The sequence below is a fragment of the Phyllobates terribilis genome, unplaced genomic scaffold (genome assembly GCF_046119375.1).
Source record: "Phyllobates terribilis strain yellow unplaced genomic scaffold, ASM4611937v1 Scaffold_1__5_contigs__length_1240528914, whole genome shotgun sequence".
Taxonomy (NCBI): domain Eukaryota; kingdom Metazoa; phylum Chordata; class Amphibia; order Anura; family Dendrobatidae; genus Phyllobates; species Phyllobates terribilis.
Window position 1 is genome coordinate 440,722,396 of NW_027362761.1, and position 24,462 is coordinate 440,746,857.

General features: G+C 41.5%; 1 protein-coding gene across 7 annotated transcripts in view; it reads right to left on the reverse strand.

Annotated features, from left to right (window-relative positions):
• The window catches only part of PAM (peptidylglycine alpha-amidating monooxygenase), a 189,459-nt gene that overhangs the window by 14,616 nt on the left and 150,381 nt on the right, over window positions 1-24,462 (reverse strand). For 5 of the 7 annotated variants that reach the window (XM_073677903.1, XM_073677884.1, XM_073677910.1 and 2 more), the window contains exons 15-18: window positions 19,475-19,786; window positions 8,758-8,887; window positions 3,300-3,416; window positions 1,120-1,192 (exon numbers count right to left, since the gene is read on the reverse strand). In XM_073677903.1, coding sequence (XP_073534004.1) covers window positions 1,120-1,192; window positions 3,300-3,416; window positions 8,758-8,887; window positions 19,475-19,786 — 632 coding nt within the window. The remainder of the gene's footprint in view (window positions 1-1,119; window positions 1,193-3,299; window positions 3,417-8,757; window positions 8,888-19,474; window positions 19,787-24,462) is intronic. The other 2 variants (XM_073677924.1, XM_073677915.1) reach the window with 1 other exon arrangement.

Sequence of the window (24,462 nt, forward strand, 5' to 3'; positions counted from 1 at the left end):
AATGCTAATCTAATTCAAATAGTTTCACATTCACCAGGGGACCTCAAATATGGAAAGTAAAAGACTATATAAGCATTTGTAACTACTTTTTTCATACTACATGGTGTTAAAAAAAGCTTCTCTTTTATGTCTATAGACACTATCCAGACCTATGTGTCTATGGTAACAGACTACAAACAAACCCTGTGTAGTCTGACCGTGCCGTCATACTTTCTCCCACGTGTCTCCTTCTTCTTGCTAACACTTATTTGGTTATCACACATATCCCAATCTTTGTCATTTATGTTTTATAGTAATAGTGCCCATAAAAGGAATTTTCAAGGCCTTGGTTGCATGTACAGAGTTGTCTATTTACAATCATTTGTCCATTGATGGAAAAAATTACTTGACTCATGATTGGAAACTCCCATGGGCAGGAAGCCAACGTGCCAAAGGATTTGCTACTGGCCCTTACTTTCTGAATTGTTCTCTGCTAATACATTATTGTACAAAAGTTTTAGGCAGGTGTAAAAATTGCTGCAAAGTAAGAATGGTTTCAAAAATAGAAACTTGGTAGGAAAGTTGTTCCAAACATTTTGGTGAACTAACCACAGATCTTCTGTGGATGTAGCCTTGCGCTAATTCTTGTGTCTCTTCATGTAATCCCAGACAGACTTGATGATGTTGAGATTGGGACTGTTTGACTTCCTTCAAAAAACCGTGCGCAAGTGTACCACGAAGAATTGATGCTGTGTTAAAGGTAAAGGTCGGTCACACCAAATATTGATTTGATTTAGATTTCTCTTTTATTCATTCATTTTGCATTTTAATTGATACAAAATAAACTATTAATACTTCTATTTTTAAAGCATTGTTCCACACCTGCTTAAAACCTTTGCACAGTACTTTATTTAAAAGATCCAAATGCTAGACAAAGAAAATAAAAATATTAACTGTTCTCATTGCCCTTTAAAGAGGACTTGTATCGATTACAATTATATGTAATAACTTGTTACGAAAGTGCTGCTTGTAGACAGTGCTCCAAATATTGCCACAGTCCCTTATGGAGCATATAACACACTGTACAAACACTAAATGCAAAGAGCTTTGTTTGTAAGATCCTAAGGAAGACTGCTGTACCTGGTGAAGAGCAACATCAGTGACCCAATAGTTGCCATCTCCATCCACTGTTAACCCATGAGGCAAATAAAATCTAAAATAGAAAAGGCAGATATTTTGAGTAGAACTTAATACATTGAAATATAGTCATTTTAAGACATTTTAAAAAATGGAAATTAATTTCCTACAGAACTAGATTGCATGTGTAAATTGTGGAAAACACAGAGCTGCTAGTCTAGAGACAGATCGGTTTTCAGAATCTTGTCCTGTGTTGAAGAAAAGAATACGCACAAAGGAAGAACAAGAATGGATGACTGAATAAGGAAAAGAGTGGAGATGAGCGCACAGATGGATATAATGCCTACCAGTACTAGTCCTTTCCATCATATATCTGTCTGCAGACTTCATAGCCTCTATCATATTAAGAACTGGAAACTTTTTGGCCCCGATTCAAACAGTTTTCGCCAGAATTCGAGCATAAAACTCTTTGAAGTGTTGTAAAACTGTTGCACCTTTAGCATTTTTACACCAGTCCCAGCCAACTTTGTAAACTTTCAGAAAAGTGGGCAGAGCTTGATCTGGAAGGGGCACGGTTGACAAATTCATAAGTAATTTATGCCACTAATGTCTAGTAAATATTATTAACTAAACGTGGTCGCACTTGGCAACTGAAAGATGCGCCAAATTCATCAAGAAGTGCTTATCTCTTAAACCTTTAAAAAGCAGTTAATCTTTCATAAACCAATAGAACCCATAAAAAGAAGCAACTTTGCAATCAATATATCTCATCAGAGAAATTTCTCATCCTGGATTAATCTTTTAGTCTCAGTTCATAGGTAAAATCTATATTCAGTGATTTTCTCATTAATGAGATAGAATTTTAAAAGAACTGACTATTCTTTCCTATGGAGATGGGAGAGTGAGGCGCTAAAAGCAAACACAGAGATTCTGCTGCAAGTTCTCCTGTTTCAGTTCTCCATAGAACTTTATTAGCACTAACTGTCATCTCCTATCTCATTCCCTATCTAATGGGAAAATCTGTATTCATTCAAGATAGGTTTTACCTCTGAATTGAAATTTTTTTTTTTACAATGAATGATCATCCAGGAGGGGAAAAAAAAGCAGATTTATTTGAGAAGATATATTTCAAAGTTTCTTATTTTCATCTGTACTATTGAGTTATAAAATAAAAGTAAGAACAACTGTTACTCTTTAATGAATTTGCCACATCTTACTCTAGCACAGTTTTTAATCACAGTCTTCATGAATCGGGTGATATTTTTTAAGCTGTAGTAATTTAGAGGGTTTCTGAACCCAAAGTGCCAGACAGTTGTTACCTGTAGGTAAACTGGGCCGTAGGTTAAAAAATGCCGATGTACAATGACAGAAACAATTGCTTACTTCTAGAGTTGTACTATGCACCCAATTTATTTCTAGAGTTAAAGCTACATTTTTTCTTATTTCAACGCTGGAGTCTAAGTTCCCTGCTACTAATCTTATACTCACCAGCATCTGTCTTCAGCTCTTCCCAGCACCACTCCAGTCCTGAACCGCCATCTTGTGACTGGCCAGAGCGGTGACAGTCACAAGCTCTCAATGTAAGTCTATGAGAACCTCATTCTGGCTCTCATAGACTTACATTGAGTTGTGACTTCCGGCTCACCCAGCGCACACTGGAGCCATCCGGCAGGTCACAAACTGCTGGCGAAACAATCAGAGCTGCGCTAATAACAGATGAAGATGGTAGCTCGTAAGTATCAGACTAAATGCGAGAACATAGATTAGATGCACGGCTCCAGCACTGAAATAAAAAAAATGCTGGAGTGGTGCTTTAAGGCATTTATTGGGATGAGATCCACATCCAATGTACATTTCCCCAAGCAGTACCCTGATGAAATTGCTTCAATTATACAAGGAAACAAAGGGCTCCTCTGCTCTACCTTACCGAGTGGATGACTCAGACTGTCAGTATAACAAGTGATGTTAGAGGTAAGAAATCAGCCTACAAAGCTGATCGAGCAAATGCTGGGTGACGATAAATGGTCCTGGTTCTGATTATAAATGGCATGGATCTATTCTCCAACACATTGTCAATCGGGAGTTGACCTTTTGAACAAACCTGACTAATATATGATCATCAAATGGAACAAGTTATATATAAGGAAATGAACATTTTACAGGACAAGTCAGAATTGACTTACAAGTTCTTGCCGGCTGATTTCAGAATGGCTGAGCTGTTTGGATTGACCACGAGTATGGTGCTTTCTTCAATAGGCCCAATACCCCTTTGTTGATAAACAAACTTCCCATCAAAGGAGCTGCAATCAAAATAATAACGAGCGTTAGTCAACGGGAAGACATTCCATGTATAAAAATAGGAACCCAAAAAACAAGATCACCCTACAATCCTGCAGTGATGATCAACAGGAATGCCTTATACTAGGTGGGAAAAATCAATCCTACAACTAGAAGAAATTGCTGGATCAATGATAAATCTCCAGAAATCTAGTTGATATAACTTGTTAGTATTTCTTTCAAGAAAGCCATCCGGCCTGTCAAATGTCATTCAGCAAGTTTACATTTATAGTAGAAAGAGTTTACTCTCTTCCCTCTCCTAACAGGAGCTCATCACACTGACACTTGTAATAATGACATCTACTGCTGCAGTTCTACATTTATACACCAGAGGGCGCAAAAGTCAAAATGATAATAAGTGAAGTCTAGACATTTAATCAAATATTGGGATCTAAGAGGGGCTGCACACATAAAAAAACGGGCCAGGATGATTCTATGGACAATTAGTGGTAAACTCTTTTATACAGTAGAAACATTAGGAAGCAGATATGTGATCAGACGTGATATGTGATCAGACGTGTATTAACTGGTCAGCTGCAGGTAAAGTGGACTGACATGAATATAGGGGATGAAGAGATGACAGTCCCACTTGCCCCTATTTTCACCATTATCCATGGCCTGTGTCTGACACTACAGCTTAGTACACTCAGGTGAATGTGGTTGAACGTACATAACAGACAACATACAGGAAAAGTGACAATGTTTCTAGAAAAATGCAGTTTTCTAATCTCAGAAAACATATCTAATGCCCCAGAATCATTTTCAGACACAGCTGGACTATATAATATGGATTTCCATTGATTTTACACTAAAGTGTTGGTTATTCCATATTTGCTTAACCATAGCAAAGTGTAACAGTTGTACATGATAAAACAATCCCAAGGCAGCAATGATGCGATAAGTCTTCATATATGTACAATTAACATCTATGAGCAGCTTTGTCTGTCTTGCAGATGGCGCTGTGCAGTAGCCACATAGCTAAAATGAATATCACTCTGCAGGTGACTAGCGCTCACATATCACTCTCTCCCATTCAGGTTACTAGCGCTCACATATCACTCTCTCCCATGCAGGTTACTAGCGCTCACATATCACTCTCTCCCATGCAGGTGATTAGCGCTCACATATCAGTCTCTCCCATGCAGGTTACTAGCGCTCACATATCACTCTCTCCCATTCAGGTTACTAGCGCTCACATATCACTCTCTCTCATGCAGGTGGCTAGCGCTCACATATCACTCTCTCCCATGCAGGTGGCTAGCACTCACATATCACTCTGCAGGTGATTAGCGCTCACATATCACTCTCTCCTATGAAGGTGGCTAGCGCCCACATATCACTCTCTCCCATGCAGGTTACTAGCGCTCACATATCACTCTCTCCCATGCAGGTGGCTAGTGCTCACATATCACTCTCTCTCATGCAGGTGGCTAGCACTCACATATCACTCTATCCTATGCAGGTGGCTAGCGCTCACATATCACTCTCCTATGCAGGTGGCTAGCGCTCATATATCACTCTCTCCCATGCAGGTGGCTAGGGCTCACATATCACTCTCCTATGCAGGTGGCTAGCACTCACATATCACTCTCTCCCATGCAGGTGGCTAGTGCTCACATATCACTCTCTCCTATGCAGGTGGCTAGCGCTCACATATCACTCTCTCTCATGCAGGTGGCTAGCGCTCACATATCACTCTCTCCTATGCAGGTGGCTAGCGCTCACATATCACTCTCTCCCATGCAGGAGGCTAGCGCTCACATATCACTCTCTCCTATGCAGGTGGCTAGCGCTCACATATCACTCTCTCTCATGCAGGTTACTAGCGCTCACATATCACTCTCTCCCATGCAGGTTACTAGCGCTCACATATCACTCTCTCCCATGCAGGTTACTAGCGCTCACATATCACTCTCTGTCATGCAGGTGGCTAGCACTCACATATCACTCTGCAGGTGATTAGCGCTCACATATCACTCTCTCCCATTCAGGTTACTAGCGCTCACATATCACTCTCTCCCATGCAGGTTACTAGTGCTCACATATCACTCTCTCCCATTCAGGTTACTAGCGCTCACATATCACTCTCTCTCATGCAGGTGGCTAGCGCTCACATATCACTCTCTCCCATGCAGGTGGCTAGCGCTCACATATCACTCTCTCCCATGCAGGTGGCTAGCGCTCACATATCACTCTGCAGGTGATTAGCGCTCACATATCACTCTCTCCTATGCAGGTGGCTAGCGCCCACATATCACTCTCTCCCATGCAGGTTACTAGCGCTCACATATCACTCTCTCCCATGCAGGTGGCTAGTGCTCACATATCACTCTATCCTATGCAGGTGGCTAGCGCTCACATATCACTCTCTCTCATGCAGGTGGCTAGCGCTCACATATCACTCTGCAGGTGATTAGCGCTCACATATCACTCTCTCTCATGCAGGTGGCTAGCGCTCACATATCACTCTCTCCTATGCAGGTGGCTAGTGCTCACATATCACTCTCTCCTATGCAGGTGGCTAGCGCTCACATATCACTCTCTCCTATGCAGGTGACTAGCGCTCACATATCACTCTCTCCCATGCAGGTTACTAGCGCTCACATATCACTCTCTCCCATTCAGATTACTAGCGCTCACATATCACTCTCTCCCATGCAGGTTACTAGCGCTCACATATCACTCTCTCCCATTCAGGTTACTAGCGCTCACATATCACTCTCTCCTATGCAGGTGGCTAGCGCTCACATATCACTCTCCTATGCAGGTGGCTAGCGCTCACATATCACTCTCTCCCATGCAGGTGGCTAGCGCTCACATATCACTCTCCTATGCAGGTGGCTAGCACTCACATATCACTCTCTCCCATGCAGGTGGCTAGTGCTCACATATCACCCTCTCCTATGCAGGTGGCTAGCGCTCACATATCACTCTCTCTCATGCAGGTGGCTAGCGCTCACATATCACTCTCTCCTATGCAGGTGGCTAGCGCTCACATATCACTCTCTCCCATGCAGGAGGCTAGCGCTCACATATCACTCTCTCCTATGCAGGTGGCTAGCGCTCACATATCACTCTCTCTCATGCAGGTTACTAGCGCTCACATATCACTCTCTCCCATGCAGGTTACTAGCGCTCACATATCACTCTCTCCCATGCAGGTTACTAGCGCTCACATATCACTCTCTCTCATGCAGGTGGCTAGCGCTCACATATCATTCTGCAGGTGATTAGCGCTCACATATCACTCTCCCATTCAGGTTACTAGCGCTCACATATCACTCTCTCCCATGCAGGTTACTAGCGCTCACATATCACTCTCTCCCATTCAGGTTACTAGCGCTCACATATCACTCTCTCTCATGCAGGTGGCTAGAGCTCACATATCACTCTCTCCCATGCAGGTGGCTAGCGCTCACATATCACTCTGCAGGTGATTAGCGCTCACATATCACTCTCTCCTATGCAGGTGGCTAGCGCCCACATATCACTCTCTCCCATGCAGGTTACTAGCGCTCACATATCACTCTCTCCCATGCAGGTGGCTAGTGCTCACATATCACTCTATCCTATGCAGGTGGCTAGTGCTCACATATCACTCTCTCTCATGCAGGTGGCTAGCGCTCACATATCACTCTCTCCTATGCAGATGGCTAGCGCTCACATATCACTCTCCTGTGCAGGTGGCTAGTGCTCACATATCACTCTCTCCCATGCAGGTGGCTAGCGCTCACATATCACTCTCCTATGCAGGTGGCTAGCACTCACATATCACTCTCTCCCATGCAGGTGGCTAGTGCTCACATATCACTCTCTCCTATGCAGGTGGCTAGCGCTCACATATCACTCTCTCTCATGCAGGTGGCTAGCGCTCACATATCACTCTCTCCTATGCAGGTGGCTAGCGCTCACATATCACTCTCTCCCATGCAGGAGGCTAGCGCTCACATATCACTCTCTCCTATGCAGGTGGCTAGCGCTCACATATCACTCTCTCTCATGCACGTTACTAGCGCTCACATATCACTCTCTCCCATGCAGGTTACTAGCGCTCACATATCACTTTCTCCCATGCAGGTTACTAGCGCTCACATATCACTCTCTCTCATGCAGGTGGCTAGCGCTCACATATCACTCTGCAGGTGATTAGCGCTCACATATCACTCTCTCTCATGCAGGTGGCTAGCGCTCACATATCACTCTCTCCTATGCAGGTGGCTAGCGCTCACATATCACTCTCCTATGCAGGTGGCTAGCGCTCACATATCACTCTCTCCCATGCAGGAGACTAGCGCTCACATATCACTCTCTCCTATGCAGGTGGCTAGCGCTCACATATCACTCTCTCTCATGCACGTTACTAGCGCTCACATATCACTCTCTCCCATGCAGGTTACTAGCGCTCACATATCACTCTCTCCCATGCAGGTTACTAGCGCTCACATATCACTCTCTCTCATGCAGGTGGCTAGCGCTCACATATCACTCTGCAGGTGATTAGCGCTCACATATCACTCTCTCTCATGCAGGTGGCTAGCGCTCACATATCACTCTCTCCTATGCAGGTGGCTAGCGCTCACATATCACTCTCTCCTATGCAGGTGGCTAGCGCTCACATATCACTCTCCTATGCAAGTGGCTAGCGCTCACATATCACTCTCTCCCATGCAGGTGGCTAGCGCTCACATATCACTCTCTCCCATGCAGGTGGCTAGTGCTCACATATCACTCACTCCTACGCAGGTGGCTAGCGCTCACATATCACTCTCTCTCATGCAGGTGGCTAGCGCTCACATATCACTCTCTCCTATGCAGGTGGCTAGCGCTCACATATCACTCTCTCCCATGCAGGAGGCTAGCGCTCACATATCACTCTCTCCCATGCAGGAGGCTAGCGCTCACATATCACCCTCTCCATCGTTGAAATCTGGGTCTCTGCGCCTACATCTTGCTGTTCTCTGATGAGGTAACAAAAACCTGGTGACAGATTCTTCTTAACTCCTAAGCGGCTGCAGCATTAGTAGGACTCAGCATTCCTCAAAGGCACAGAATGCACTGCTTAAAATGGACAGACAATTAAGACATAGACAAGTGCATTGACCATAAGTGAGGTCTCACAGGTCATCATATTGCTCTGACAGGGCTGTGACATAAAATACAAAGGTATTCAGAAACATACAGTGCAAATCATAGCCACAACATAATAACAGCCTAACTCGCAAGAGAGCGGCTAGAGTCATCTTCACCCTCTTATACATTGAACATACTAAGACGCCAGTCTCCTACACGTCACAAGTTACTCACTTTGCATCCCATACATGGTCACCTCTGTGAAAAATCACCAAATTGTTGTTGGGATCCAGAGCTAGCCCTGACACCTGCCCTATTTTCAAGTTTACTCCAGGCCAATCGACGTCTTCTTCCAAGTGATGACCTAAAAGCAAAAAAGAATGAATGTCAATAGGGTTCACATTACATTGTATATTATCACTTTATCATGGATCACTCTCGTTCTGCAGAAAGTGTTTGGAAATATAAAAGAATTATGTTAGTGCAGCTTCCAATAGTCCAGGATATATGCAGATCCAACATGGATACATCCGTCATACTATGTAATGCAAGGTTCTTTTCTATTAACAAAATTCTCAAGCATGCATTTCCTCATTACTCTGATGTCACATAATACTGTCTTATAGGTACAGTATATACCGGTATTTCCATACAGAAAAATAAAAAAAATCAACTATGTGATTTAGGGGTTGTACCAGATTAGATACAACAATCCTCTAATTCACCATTTCTGGAGGAGCAGCATTGTCTTTCAAATTCCAAGACAACTGTAAGTGCACTTTGGCAGACACTAATAATCTTGTCTCTAAATTAACATGCATAGAAACTGCATATTTAACCCTCCTTAAAGCCTCTAGTACTCATTTTTACAGCAGCAATTAAAGCTTATTCCTCACTGCAGTATAGAAGAAGTTATAAGCCCTGCATGGTTGTCCTATGTCAATCTGAAGTGACAGCCATTTCCTGCTTTAAAGTCCAGAGTTTGAGAAACCTCTAGTCTCCGCCACATGATCAAAGCAAATCTTGTGTTTCAATCATGTCACCAGAATTCCCAGAGATAACATGAGGAGACCTAAAAAGAACTCCAGTGCTGTTCTTACACCACACCTGCTAATTGAGCACGCTAAAGCCAGGCAAATACATTAGATGGCTGTTGGCTGAATCATTTGGCCAACAGTCATCTCTGCCGTCTCTCCCATACACATGAGCACTCATCCAGGCCAGCACTGTGTTCTCTATGAGAAAGCCGCCAAAAGACATCTTTGCCAGTAGTTTATCCCCAGTTCCCCAGGAGAACAAAGTAATCATCAGTCCAAAATCAGACAAGCTCAATCGACAACTCCCCCAACAACCAGTTGACCGGCTTCCCCATACACATCAGAATGTTGGACAAACCTGTCGATATTGGCAGGTTTGGCCAACATTAGTCTAATGTTTATGGGAGGCTTTAGTGTTGCCCTAAAATCAATCTGTGTCCAAGGCTGTAGTAAAGCACCACTCCAGCATTTTTTTTTTACTTCACTGATGGAGTGGTGCCACTGATTTAAGTTGCCTGACCCTAGTAATATACTCATCAGTCACCGACTTCACCTGTTCCCAGCATCGTTCTGGGCGGTCTTCTGTAGGTTTTAACCTGCCAGATTACTCCAGTGTTTGCTGTGTGATCCGGAAGTCACTATTCAATGTAAGTCTACGAGAGCCAGAACGAGGCCAGAGGAGGCTCTCATAGACTTACACTGAGAACTTGTGACTGTTACCTCTGCGGCTGGTAAGTATAATACTAGTGTCAGGGAAATTACATAAGTGGCACTGAAATAATAAAAAAAAACCCCTGGAGTAGTGTTTTAACCCATGGCCAGACCCCTAGGCTTACAGATATTTCAGGCCCCCGTCTGGTACTTTAATATCAAAATTAAACACAGCTGAGTCTTTGATCATAGAACATTTGACAGATCAGTGTCCATCTTCATGTCAAAATAACAGGCATACATTTCAGAAGCAAATAAAACCTACTAGCCTATTATCTCACAGCAAAATCGCACAGCGGTGGCATGACGTTACAACATTGACACCAGTGCTATTGGTCCACTGTGCTAAACATATATGTAAATGTATTGGTATGGCGCAGGGTGCACAGTGACTTTTAACTATTGAAGCCTAGTGCACAGATAACAGTAAAAAAATGATGGTCTCTTAGTCCCTACAGGGCCCCTAGGCTTCAGCCTTGTTAGCAAGCCCTGCCTGCGTCCGTGACACTGGGCATAATGTAATAGCATAAAGTTGTCTATCCCAATGTGAGTATAAAATAAAGACGTCAGATTGTAAACCCTTAATGGTATTAAAATAAAATCTTTATAAAAATGTAATGGAAAAATTGTTCACAAAAGAAATTACAATTTTGTAATTAGTATAAAATACATTACATAATATCCAAAAAAAACTATGTGCCAAGGCCATAATACCCTGAATTTAACAGGTTGTTCTGTCAAAGTAATTTTTACATATCCCCAAACAAGGCCAAGTAGTACAATATTTCTTTCATGATATAAAGCCCATACAGCCGCGTCAAAGAAAAAATAAAGCCGTTATGGCCGAAATGCAGAGAGGAAAAAAAAAATTAGGCCCAAATAGGCCTATTTACTCATAGAGGGTTAAACTGTAGATTAAAACTACATTGGAATGAATAAGAAATCCTTATAAAATATATTCTTGAGGCACCAGAGGCAGATATTGGCCAGCTAACAACTAATGTGACGACATGATAATTAGAATTGACTGTTAATTTAAGTGACTGAATGGTCATTAGAAAATTTCAGGACTTTGCGCCATCAATCAGAATGGCACAAGCCGAGTGCCAAGTGAGTTGGACGAGTGTTAGAACATGACTGCTGTACTATTCAGCGCTGTGAGAGCCGCGTGAGCCAGTTATCACTGTTATATTTGTGTCTGATAAATTAGTTCACACAGTAATTATCTCCAATCCCTGCCAATAGCTCCACCATGCCAAGTAATTGTCCTACACAGAATAACGGCTTATCCCCCTTAACAATGGAACACCATAAAAAAGCACATTAAAGAGGCTTCAGAAGAGGCAGCGGCTCTATCACACATGCTGATACTTTATTACAAAGTATCCGCTAAATGTGCTTCAACCAAATACATTTTTCTAAATTTTCTCCTAGAATATTAAGCAGATTATAGTGCCCTCTGCAGATCTTCACTTGATTTTCCCCATGAGTCCTCCCACAATTATTTGAGCACCTAAATAACATAAATGCACATTACTGACTGAATCCATCCATCCATCTGCTGGAGGGCACAGCCTCAAGAGCTGTAAATATAAAGTGGACACATCTAAGAGTTCCAACAGGTCAAACAGCAGCCAACAGCTCTAGTCCATAAGAGCTGACAGAAAATGACTGCTGAGTGGTGTAGAGCTTATAATTCTGCATGTATCTTTGGCTGGGCAGCTGCATGCAGACACAATGCTAAGAATCAGGGGAGATGGTGTATCATCATACCACCATTTCACTCTGGAACAATGGTTTCACCATCCGGAGGTCGCACAGGTACATTTAGGATTGGCAGAGGCCAGAACACATCACCCTCGAATACTATAGACCATTCAATGTTTGGCAGAATAGTTCTTATTGCAAAAAGCCAAGTCCAAAAATTAACTTTGCCCAATTTAGTTAGCAGCAAATTCATTTTCTTATAAAAACCTTTGACCTAAAGTCCAAAACAATTTTGAGATGGTAAGGAACACCAATTTAGGTGACCCCATGTTGTACACTGTGCGTTTTGATCTGATCTAGTGCCCTTTCTCTCGGGTGATCCATTCAAAAACTGGTGAAGCGTTAACAAATGCAGTTTGCAGAAAGTAGTCAGAGAGGCTGGCAGCAATCTTACACAAATGAAGAGCAGAACCAGAAACATTGAAAATAAATGCACTAAGTATTTTAACTATGCATTTGTCATGAACATTTTTATTGTGAGCTAGAAGGTTACTATCTACCACCTCAAGTACTGCAATATCCTCCTCTATGGCCTTCATGCTAACAGTCTCGCATCCCTCTAGTCGATCCTTAACTCTGCTGTCCGACTATTCCAACTCTCTCCTCGCTACTTCTCCCCCTGCAAATCCCTTCATTGGCTTCCAATTCCTCAACGTATCCAATTCAAACTACTAGCATTGCCCTACAAATCCGTCAATAATCTGTCTCCTCTGTATATCTCCAAAGTAATCTTCCCACACGTAATCTAAGGTCCTCCAAAGACCTCCTTCTCTCCTCCACACTCATACGTTCCTCACCCAATCACCCTCCAGGATTTCTCCCGAGCATCCCCCTTCCTCTAGAATTCTTTGCCCCAACACGTCAAATTATCTATCACATTCAGAACTTTCAGAAGGAACTTGAAAATCCATCTCTTCAGGAAGACTTACAGCCTGCAATGACACCGCTGTCACGTCACCACAACCGGAGCTGCTGCAACCCCCGAACCTACTGTCTCCTTCCCCATTATCCTGTAGACTGCAAAGTTAGGGCCCTCTCCCCTCTGTACCAGTCTGTCATTGTTTTTTTGTTCATTATAATTTAGATTTCTTTCTTGTATGTAACCCCTTTTCACATGTACAGCACCATGGAATCAATAGTTCTCTAAAAATAAATAATAATCAATGGCCGAGGCGTTTCACAAATGATTCGGCCATTGATTGGAGGGTTATTTTGCTAAAAAGAAATTTTCGGTTGTCAACAGGATAGGTGATAACTTCTAAACTGCTGAGACCCCCGCTGATCTTCAGAACATGTGACTACTGTCTTTCATTTGAATACAGCATAAGTTGAGAATGAGAACTGCTGCTCCATTCATTCTCTCTAGTGCTACCGGAGTCAGCAACCTACAAGGCTCACCGATTTAGGACAGAGAACAGATGCGATGCACGGACTGGTCGTGGGTCTGATGACCTGAACTCAGCACTGATCGATGCCTATGAGGCTGTTGAGTTAAGATCAGGAGACCCACAGCCGATCTGGAAATCACGGTTCGTACTCAGTCTGTGAATGTCAGATGTCTAAAGCCAGGCTAACCATGTTTTCATGGAACCCTAAAAACATTAAGGTGTCACAAATGCACATTGCAGTCATATTCTGGCTGAAACCTCTTTTCCTTTCCCCTCTCAGATACACTGCACACCGAATACCTAAAACATGCGTCATGTTACCAAGTATACTGCTCCGTGCCCCTAGAAATTTATTTATTGAAAATCAACATGAAAAATAAGCTGTAAACTGTTAACATGTGCCAGTAATGAATCCCAACAAAGACCTTGTCCTGTATTAAGGCATAATAATTTGAGTCTGGAATAAATATTTTCATACTTGTCAACTCATTTAGAAAATGTTATATTAGTCACTGGTGAATCTGGAGGAAATGAGACTGCTCTTTTTGCTTCTTATAATTACCCAGCGTGTTGGCATTCAATCCAGGAAAACATGGTAGAAAAATGTGTCTGACAGTCCATAAATCATATTGTGCAATGTACTAGAGATAATTACACTAAAAGCAGCCATTACTGAAGCAGCATTGAGAAATAAAGTGCTCGAGTGATCCCGTGTCCTAAACAGAACTGAAGCACCCTGTAAACATTACCTCCTGTGACACTGCCGACCTAATGTGAAGAGTAGACAGCGACCTCGCTCCTATTAAAGGGGAGGAGAACCTGCAAGATTTCTATTAGAATTCTATTTTTCCCTTTCAGATGTATGTGGATAAGATTGTCACATAAGTGCCAAGTGTGGGGCATTCTACAGCCAACAAAACGAAAATGTAAACCCTAGGCTTTGGCTACACCGTCATTTCTGGCACAACATTGAGACTGTGGTGTCGCATCTAACAATTTTCAATAGCGTTGCTTTGTGACCTGCGACATACTGCAGAAGAGTCTCAAATGTTTTCAATTCTCTGTCGATGGTCACAAGTCATACACAACTCACTTACCATACAGTTCAATATATGTTTCATTCAACTGTGGCCTGCATGAGGCTTGCCTGTGATTTTGACCTTTTATAATGCAAAGTCACTGCTCTATAGTAGTCACTCGACTATGCATCACTAACAAATTGCAAAAAAAGTTTTTGGTCATGCGACTGATAATTGCAGTCGTGCGACACATGTTGCTGTGTAATCCCAGCGGTATACCTTACAGATGAGGTGCATAATGTGAATAGGATTAGTTTCAGTCTCCATTATCTGGCCATTATAAGTCACTAGGGGCATTACCACATTCCAGCACATACTCTCAGAGGCCAAAGGCCCGATTTAGGAACAGGAAGGAAAGAATGAACTTCCCAAATTCTAGGGATCAATTCATAATAATAATTGAATAACAACTTTCGAAAGAATTAGTGTTGTTTACATCACTACTGTGAATTGACTGAATTTTAATACAATAACTAAAAAAAAAAAAAACAAATAACAAATTTGAATAAAATTGAAACTTAAATTAAACTTAAAGGGTGCATCCGGGACTCTGGTTATTTTTTCGTATGAGGGTAAGAACTTACAGGCACATAGTTACGAACTACTTGCCTGTTCCGCCCGGCAATGATCTTTGCCAGCTCAGGCAGTGACTCTCCTGCTTCCTTTAACCTCCCATCAACTGAGCAGCACCTTCTCTTACCATCTGCTTTGTCGATAGAGTATCACTTAAGGTGTCATGCTGATTGACAGCTGGCTCCCAGCATTTGTGCAGCGGGGATCAGCATGACATCGACAGTAATGCTGCTCTGTTGACGTGACATCACCGGAAGAATCGCCGGCAGGAGCGGTCCGTGACCGCTCTGAGTTGGCTGAGATCGCTGCTTATAAGTTCTTAGACCTCAAAGGAAAAACAACCAAAGTCCTGGATTACCCCTTTCAGTAGTGGCTACCCATAGTAATAATTAACTGGTCAACTGTGTTATCACCATATAGTGGACAATGATAATGTGACTGCAGATATCCCACATCTCACTAAAACACAATTTTAAGCAAGCTGAAAACACAAAATTATTCCATGGGACACTGGAGTACATTTGCGCAAAAATTGGACAATTTTTCGGAAAGTTAGGCGAAAACATCTGGAAACCCTAAACTTCGCCCAGAATAGTAAAAATTAGAAAAAAAAACCACATAAAACAGACTTCAAAAAGGTGCAAATGGAAAGATGATTATGACACAAACAAAAAAAGTCTGAAAACACTAAAAACTCGACAAAAACAGGTGTAGATGCAATAATAATGAATCAATTAAATGTTGTGATTTTCAACACTTAAGTGAAATTAGACTTTAAAAGTGGAGCCTATGGTATTATCCAATGGAGAATTTTGGAGGTTTGTGTTAAATTATGTCCAATTTGCCTTTTTTCTCAGTTTTTTGTGTTGTTTCAATGTGCACAAAGGACATAAACACGTGTAGAACAAAACATGTGTAACTGCAATAATTTTCTGGGAGAAATACTTCATTTTCTAGAACAATTTCAAGGGTGCCAACACTTTCGGCCATGGCTGTAAAAACGCTGGACTGAAAGTGATAAAAAAAAAATCAACACAGGTTTCTGCTGTTTTCTAGTGCTAAGGCCATTTTATTCTAGTAATGCAGGATGGCCCATGGAAAAGTAGACTGCCTCCAATACCAGTGCCACGCTCTTTGGAGGAGGCCATAGCCCCTTGTTCTCTGTCTGGCGACGTGGTGTCACCCCATGTACGACGTTCCACCTTTATTTTGCCTTCCTGTTTATTCTTTTTTATCTCATAGTATCTACCTAGAACAGTGAATAGTGATTGTGGAAGGCTATATCTGAAGCAGATCGGTAAGAAACAAGACAATATCCACAGCAACACTGCTGAAGGACTGCAAGCAGTGTCAGCCAACACGCCCTGACATGCCCAAAGTGAACAGGGACGACTTTCGACATCTGTTGTGACTTGTGGGTAAGTGAATAAAAACAATTCACTTGCTCGTTCATCTTGTCATAATATCGCCAGGCCACTTTTCCATGGGCCACCCTGTTAGTAGAACAGTACTTATAGCCAGGGAAGTGGAGTTGGTAAGCCAAACTTTTGACTCCTTTATTTTCAGACTCCTTCATAAATGTCTCATGCAAAATAATTAGTAATCCAAAATACTGTAGTAAAATGGTAAGACGGGGACTTCGTATGATAGTACACACATTTTAATGAAAAATATGTTAAAGCAGATTTGTCACCAGATTTCACAACACAAACTGCATACATTAGTAAACAGATCTCTTAAACCTGATAATTTACTTTGAAACCCATGTCAGGACGGCTGTATAATGCTTTATGAAAGTTTAACCCCATCTCCCTCCACCTAGCAAGATTGAAAGCTCCTCAGTGTCCCTCCTCCCTGCTGCTCCTCAGATCTTACCCTGCTCAGTACAAGCTGCTGCTGTCAGTAAGGCAGGGAGGGAGAGAGGAGACTGAACACACTTGGATTCATGAGCTCATTCATTTTATAGGTAGACTCATCTTCATATCAGGATTATACAGCCATTCTGACCTGGATATATAGAGTATATACATTATTCACAGTTGTACTAGCATTATATATGTATTGTACAAGTATAGGTTGCATAGTCCCAAATTGGTTCTTTTAAAGTGCAATAATCAAAAGCAAAGGCATATTGCAAATATATAGAAAAGAAAATCTGAAAATCTTACAAAAGTACAGAAAAAAAAAGAAAGAAAATGGTTACATCATTAATCTTAAACATCTTCATAAAGTAAACGGCTCCACACAACAAAACGTAAAGTCAATAATAATGACTTCTATTCATTAAGATATTGCAACATTAACTTGATGTATTAACAATGATGCCATAGAGATATTGATTTTTTTTTTTTTTTTACTCTGCAACAGAAGCACCATGCAACACGAGCTCTAAATACACACAAAAAGGAAGAGAGGAATGTAGTGAATGATTAATATGAGACGGAAAGATGTATTTGGAAACATGGACTTGGCAGCCAGCGATGTGAAGCCAGCCTGCAGAGCAGCCCACGCACAGATGTCTGCCATGCATACATATTGCTTACTTTTAAAAGGATAATCGCCACATGCCACACTATTATCTGGCTTTCCACATTAGCAAGAAAGACTAAACACAATCAATATCGTAGAGACCGCAACACGAATTAAAACAAAAGCAATGCCGTCAAGGTTTGCTGCCATAGAAACCTGAAGGGAATGAGTCAGGATTTCGAACCTGCACTGTGGACACAGTACTGGAGATAAAAAGGCCAATTAATAGAGCGGGAACTTTAGCGACTCTTCACGCTGTTCTGCATTTGATCTCGGCTCTTTCAACCCAATGTCAACTATTGCCAGAATTGGCTGACTACAGTTCAGTCTGCAAATTATATCTATAGGTAAAGGCGCCAAGTCAGAAGACTGCTGAGCAGCTCACAGTTGGGGCTTAGTTAGTCCTAGAGTAAAAATTGTATGATGTTTTCCTTATATTATGATTTATTGGCGGGATTGACCTTGAAGAGGACCGGTCACCCCCCATCCCGACAAATCTGCTGTAATAAATAATCATATTCCCCATAAAATAACAATTCTGGAGAACGTTTAAGTATTGTTCCGCTGTTATTCCAATGTGAAATAGATGAATAAATTGACAGAAGGATTTTACCAGTTGGGGACACGTCTCTACATGGTCTAACACTGATCTATCAATCCTGCCTGTGGTAGCCGGTTTCATACACCTGTGTTCTGTGGTCCTAGTACAGACATGACATGAAGCATGGATTGGCCTCGAGGAGGTTGAGACCTGAAGCCTTTCCGTGCATCGCGTTCTGAATTTGGACCTTGAAATATGGATGTGTGATACCAGCTGTAGACTGTGCAGAGACATACCCCTCTAACAAGAAAAACAGCAACATCCAGTTACTAATTTATTCCTAAATTTCTAGAAGAAATAACAGGGAAACAACATGAGAGATACGAGAAAAAAGATCTTCATAATTGTTGTTTCAGGGGCCATACAACTACTTACTAAAACAAGTCAGGAGAACAGATAGGTCCTCTTTAAACTGGCCATATACATCACATAGCAGACAGCTATTTCTCCTGGTCCCCATACACATCTACAGTACACTTGGCTTGGCCGAGTATGCATCCATACTGAGTGGAGAGAGCAGAATAAGCTAGACAACTCTTTCGGTGGCTTATGCCCCCTGGGAACAGAAGAATGGGGCATTGCAATTCAACATATACAGTCCTTCTTTACCCCCGACATGTGTTGGAGGCTCCCTATAAACATTGTCGGACAAGCCAGTCCCAAATAAATCATTAAAGGAGTATTCCCATCTCCAAGATCCTATCCCAATATGTGTAATAATAATAATATTAGAAAAATACCTTCAATTAGAAATGTAGTACAGTTTTTCTGATTCGCTATGTCTCTTTCCTCAAGTGCAGGCATTGCAGGACCTTAGGTATCCATGGATACAACCACTGATATAGTGACAGCTGGTTGGGGGTGGTCGTAACTATAGATAGGTCCTGCAATGCCTGCACATGAGGAAAGAGACATAGCAAATCATAAAAACTATATTTCTAATTGGAGGCATTTGCTAATATTATTATTATTACACCTACTACATATTGGGATAGGATCTTTGAGATGGGAATACCCCTTTAAGTTAAGCCAACATTAATGTTTATGGCGAGCTTTAGAATGAAGAAGTGGACGTTCCCATTATAAGACCTCAGAAAAGGTCTCATTTTATGTGCTAAGTAGGTAAGATGTGATTATCTATATTTTTAGATGGGAACAATAAAGGATTGTCACACTGGGTCACTAGTTTTTTGGAAAACCAGTCTTCCCTTCAGGCTAATGTGGAGCAAGCATATGCATAGCTACTAGAGAAGTTTCCCAACCAACCTCCTGGATGCTGGCTGTCCACTTGATGACGACTAGCTGGCTGCACCAGGGACAGCATATTGCCTGGTGGTCTCAGTGTGGATTCTAACTTGTGGAATTTGTGAATTCGATCTCTGACCAGAATGGCATCAGGCCTCTCATCGTGTGCTAAGACTTGTCTGGATATGTACCAACCAGGGTCTTTCTTTTGTACCACATTAGTGATCTCTGCTACGAGATCAGACCCTATAATATCACTGGGGTTATATTTATGGACATGAACAACATCTTCCCTTTCTCCTAGGAGTTTGGAAAGGACGGAATAGAAATCACCTGTGCAAGGAAAAAAACAAAACAGATAAAATAGAGAAAAGGAGATTAAGGCAGATCATAGTGGACACAAAATGTTAATTTATCTTTATTATATTAACCTGGCACATCCATACTCTATATACAATACCAAATGAAGAACAATGTCACGGCCTGAAAGTGCATCCAATATATAAATAGCAGCAGATGGGTCTGTCTGGCATTTCTAAGCGGAATAATTTGACCGTCCTTGGCTCTCTTTAGAGATTTTTCCACACCCACTGAAATGATCATCTCATTTTTCAATTGGTACAATAGGAGCACACAAATGATCACTTCTTATATTTCTGGCATAATGTGATTTTCACTCCAGTAAATAAATACCAATTGCCCCAAAAAATCCTAGTTTTTATTTTTTTATGCAATTGTGCACAGACTATTTTATAGTATATGGGCATCTATGATTTCTTCTAAAATATTTGTACACTATGATATTTCTATAACAGTCCCTCTATATCACAGGGAAGGTATCACCTTCTCTCTACAATATATAAGCCAGAACTTCTCTACTGAAATATAATTGCCAAGTTCAGTGAACAGGTGACCTAACATGATGTGTTTCAGATTGGCTTTTAAAAGATGATATACCAGCATAGCTCAGTGTTAACAATGCTCTGTCTACCGAGAATAAAAAGAATACTAAAGCCCTACAAATGCAAAATCATGTAATCATCTATAATTCATATATATGGACAAGACCTATTGACCCACCAGACGAGATCGGTTCAGGCTGTCAGAACACTTATGGCTCAGCTGCAGCCAAGAGTAACAACTTTTCATTCCCTATTGAGACCTCAAAGAGTATGTGCACACCATGTCTTTTTCAGGAGGGTCCATTCTGAAACCCACCTGAAAAAAAAAGCATAAAAATGCTCAAAAGACTGAAAATATGCATTTCTATGTCTCAACAACTTTCTGTTCATATGTTCAGTCTTTTTCAAAAGACACAAAAAGTTAAAAAAGGGACCTGACCATTCTTCTGGCATTATCCACTTGGAAAATGTCCTTAAGTAAATAAAGAAGTCTATGGGGAGCCCAAAAAAGACAGATGGAAAATGCTTGGTCTCATTTGTAGCATTTTAAAAATACTGTAAAAAGTTCCGGGTTCTGCTTAAAAAAAAAACAATGGTTGCACATACCCTCAATTCTGCAATCCAATTGCTGATGCTGCAATATTTTTCTTTGGGTGAGGTTACCAAGAGAGATATTTTGACATAAGAAAAAGGAGGGCAGTTACACCTGGGGCATAAATGTTGGACGAGATGTAGGCATACAGTTGGGAGTTAATGAGCACAGAGACTCTTCTGGCTCACACAGCCATTGCAAATATAACTGCATGAGATTTATGAACAATGTAACCCGCTGTCTTTATTTCTTCACACATTGCTGCATTTGCCCCCTCCCCCATGCACAAACTTATGAGCCTTGTGTGCATCCATATGGATCTACACATTGCGTCTTTTAGACATTGGCATACCGACTGAGGTGTCCGAGGCAAAGATGCTTCAAGAAAACTCCAACAGTGTTATTCCTGAAGCATCTGCGTTGGTGTTTCTGCCATCGTTTTTGCGGCCACCTCTGGCATTTTTTTTGTTGCAATTTAAAACTTAAAGGGAATCTGTCAGCAGGTTTTTGCTATGTAATCTAAAGACAGCAGGAGATAGAGGCTGAAAAACAGAATGCAGGGATTTGTCAAAGTGTGTGCTGTTGTTACTAATTGTGAAGGAGTTATCACTAAGAGATTAACATTGCACGCCCCCTCCCCCTGTGATAAGCAACTCACTGTCTATGGACATTGTATATACAGAGCCTGGTGTGGGCGGAGTTTGCTTTCTCAGCTCTGCTTCATTCTAAATCTAAAAGCTCTGATTGTGTCAGAACGGCTGCACCAAGTAATTGTAAGTGATACATTGTTGGATTCATCTTCTTTTTGCTTACATCATGCTGCTCTTAGATGTGGTAGCAAAAACCTGCTCACAGAGTCCCTTAAAATAGCAAGCGGCTTCCAAGTAGAAGCTGCTCGAAAAATGAACATCCTACTTCTTTTAACCACTTATCGGCTTTCGAAGCTTAAAGCTGTGAAAAGACGTGACAAAGGACAGAACATATACACAACAAGTTGTTTTTACACAGCTGTGCATTATGCTCATCCTTTGTAGCAGTTTTTCAGTGCTTTTTCAGGTGGATTCAAAGCAGAATCGGCCTGAAAAAAGACATTGTGTGCACATACCCTTAGATGCTTTTTTTAGATTTATATTCTTTGCAATGTAGTTTATGTTGCTATCCTGTTTTATTGCTTTTGTAGGCCTGCACAACCAAACGTATACTTCTACAGCGAGTACACACATATACAATGAATGTTTTAACTGAAAGAATAGAAAAATGAGAAAGACTTTTCTACAAGTACAATATGTGCAGTCAGAATGGTAAGGAGATTGTGACAATGACTTACTGCCACTATAAAGCAGCGGGTGGTTACTGCACACAGTATGTCCACCTATCAGGATGTATTTGGATGATCCTATGGAAACAATATGTTCTTTTGGGGAAAACAGCAGAAATACCAATCCTGTTCCCACGTAAAGTATGCTTTCAAATATAGCATAATGTTTTGTTCAAAACTTTCAGACAAATCTAATTAGGTATCATATTAAACTGGCTAGACTATACACAATGGAACTTGTCCACTCAAGCGAACCATATGCTGACAATAATTACTATCTCAAAGTGAACATTATGCAATTAACACAGAGAAAGCAGTCAGTTTTTACTAAGACTAGCAAAAAAGTAGAAACCTTGCTAGAACAAATCTTTTAAAATGTCTATTATAACTGACAATCAATATTTGTAGTTTTATTCCAGAGACTGATGTTTATGCTATAGGTGCCCATACATCTTAGAAAGCTCATTTATATTACAACTATTCCTCCCATCTACTGTACACACAGTAAATGGGGGAAAGGAAAATAACAGACTGCTCTGGATGGTAATAAGTAATTAGTCAAAATCCAATATTGTCCGAAGATAGTTGGGGCACTTTCATGCGTGTGAGATAGCTGATTGATCCCAGCTAACAGCTAATGTATATGGGTACCTTTTGATACTGTATCTTGAACTCAATCATCAGCTTCTAACTTAAAGGGAACCTGTCTCGTCAAATGATTGTTAAGGCAGACTGCATGACTAGGGGTCTGGATTTTATAAACTTGTGTCAATGGCACTGAATAAGAAATGGGATTGGATTTTATGCACAATGGGGCTGAATGTGGCATGGGGCTGAATGAGAAATCAACCTGAATTTAATGATTAAGAGATGTGTCCTAGTACTTTTGTCCACATAGTGTATGTTGTATAGGTATAGTGATCCCTTGCCAACATTAAAAGGAACCTGTCACATCATTTATCCCTACTAACCAGCCCCCAATGTCTTACATGACATGCATTGTGCATTACTATCTTGTTGTTTTCAAGCTAAATGCTCCAGTATACAAGTAAAAAAAAACACTTTATCTTTACTCAATTGCCTACTACACCCTGGCTTTCAGTCACGTGGGTGGCGTTGCATTTAGCTTCAATCACGGTCCTCTAGACAGTAGTCACTCCCAACGCACTGTGATTTATGGGCTGGACTGCTCCGATGTCACGCCAATTATTTAGGAAAGCCTGCCGCTAACAGCCATGCACATTGAATCTGGGTGTACGTGCCCAGATTCATCTGCTATATGCTCATGCTCCGGAAGCAGTTGAGAGCGGGCGCCATTCGAGCTGCTCCGCTCCTGCTGCTGTCAAGAGGTGAAAAAGAAGGTAAGAGTACACCCAGCTTCAATGTGTATGCCCGGGAAGCTGGTTGTCAGGGCGTAGGCGTGGGATTTTCTCGGCAATTGGCGTGATGTTGGGGCAGTCTAGCCCATCAATCACACTGCGATAGACGTGAGTACTGTCCAGGGAACCATGACTGAAACCAAATGCAGCGCCACCCAGATGACTGAAAGCCAGGGTCCGGTAGGCAATTTAGTAAAGATTAAAAGCATTCTTTTACTTGTATACTGACACGTTTGTCTTGAGAACAACATGTTAGTGACGCACACTGCATGACCTGTAAGACATTGGGGGCAAGTTAGTAGGGATAAATGACGTGACATGTTCCCTCTAATTTTGGAAATGGGTCACGTTATACCTATACAACATACACTATGTGGACAAAAGTATTAGGACACATCTCCTAATCATTAAATTCAGGTTGATTTCTCATTCAGTCCCATTGTTTATAAAATCCAATCCCATTTTTCATTGAGTCCCATTGCTACCGATGTATAAAATCCCCTAGCCATGCAGTCTGGCTTTACAATCAATAGTGAATGTATGGGTCCTTATACAGAGCTCGCTGAACTCCAGCATGGTCCTGCAATATGATGCCACCGTTGTAACGAGTTAGTTTGTGAAATTTCTTCCCTCCTAAATATTCCATGATCAATTGTGAGGTAGTGTTTAGAAACCGCTAAAACTCAACAGCAGCAAAGCAGCAGACCACGTAAAGTTATAAAACGAGTTCACCGAGTGCGAAGGTGCAGAGTGCATAACTAGAGGCCAACGCTCTACTGAGCCGGTAACTGTAGACTTCCAAACAGCCTCCGGCATTA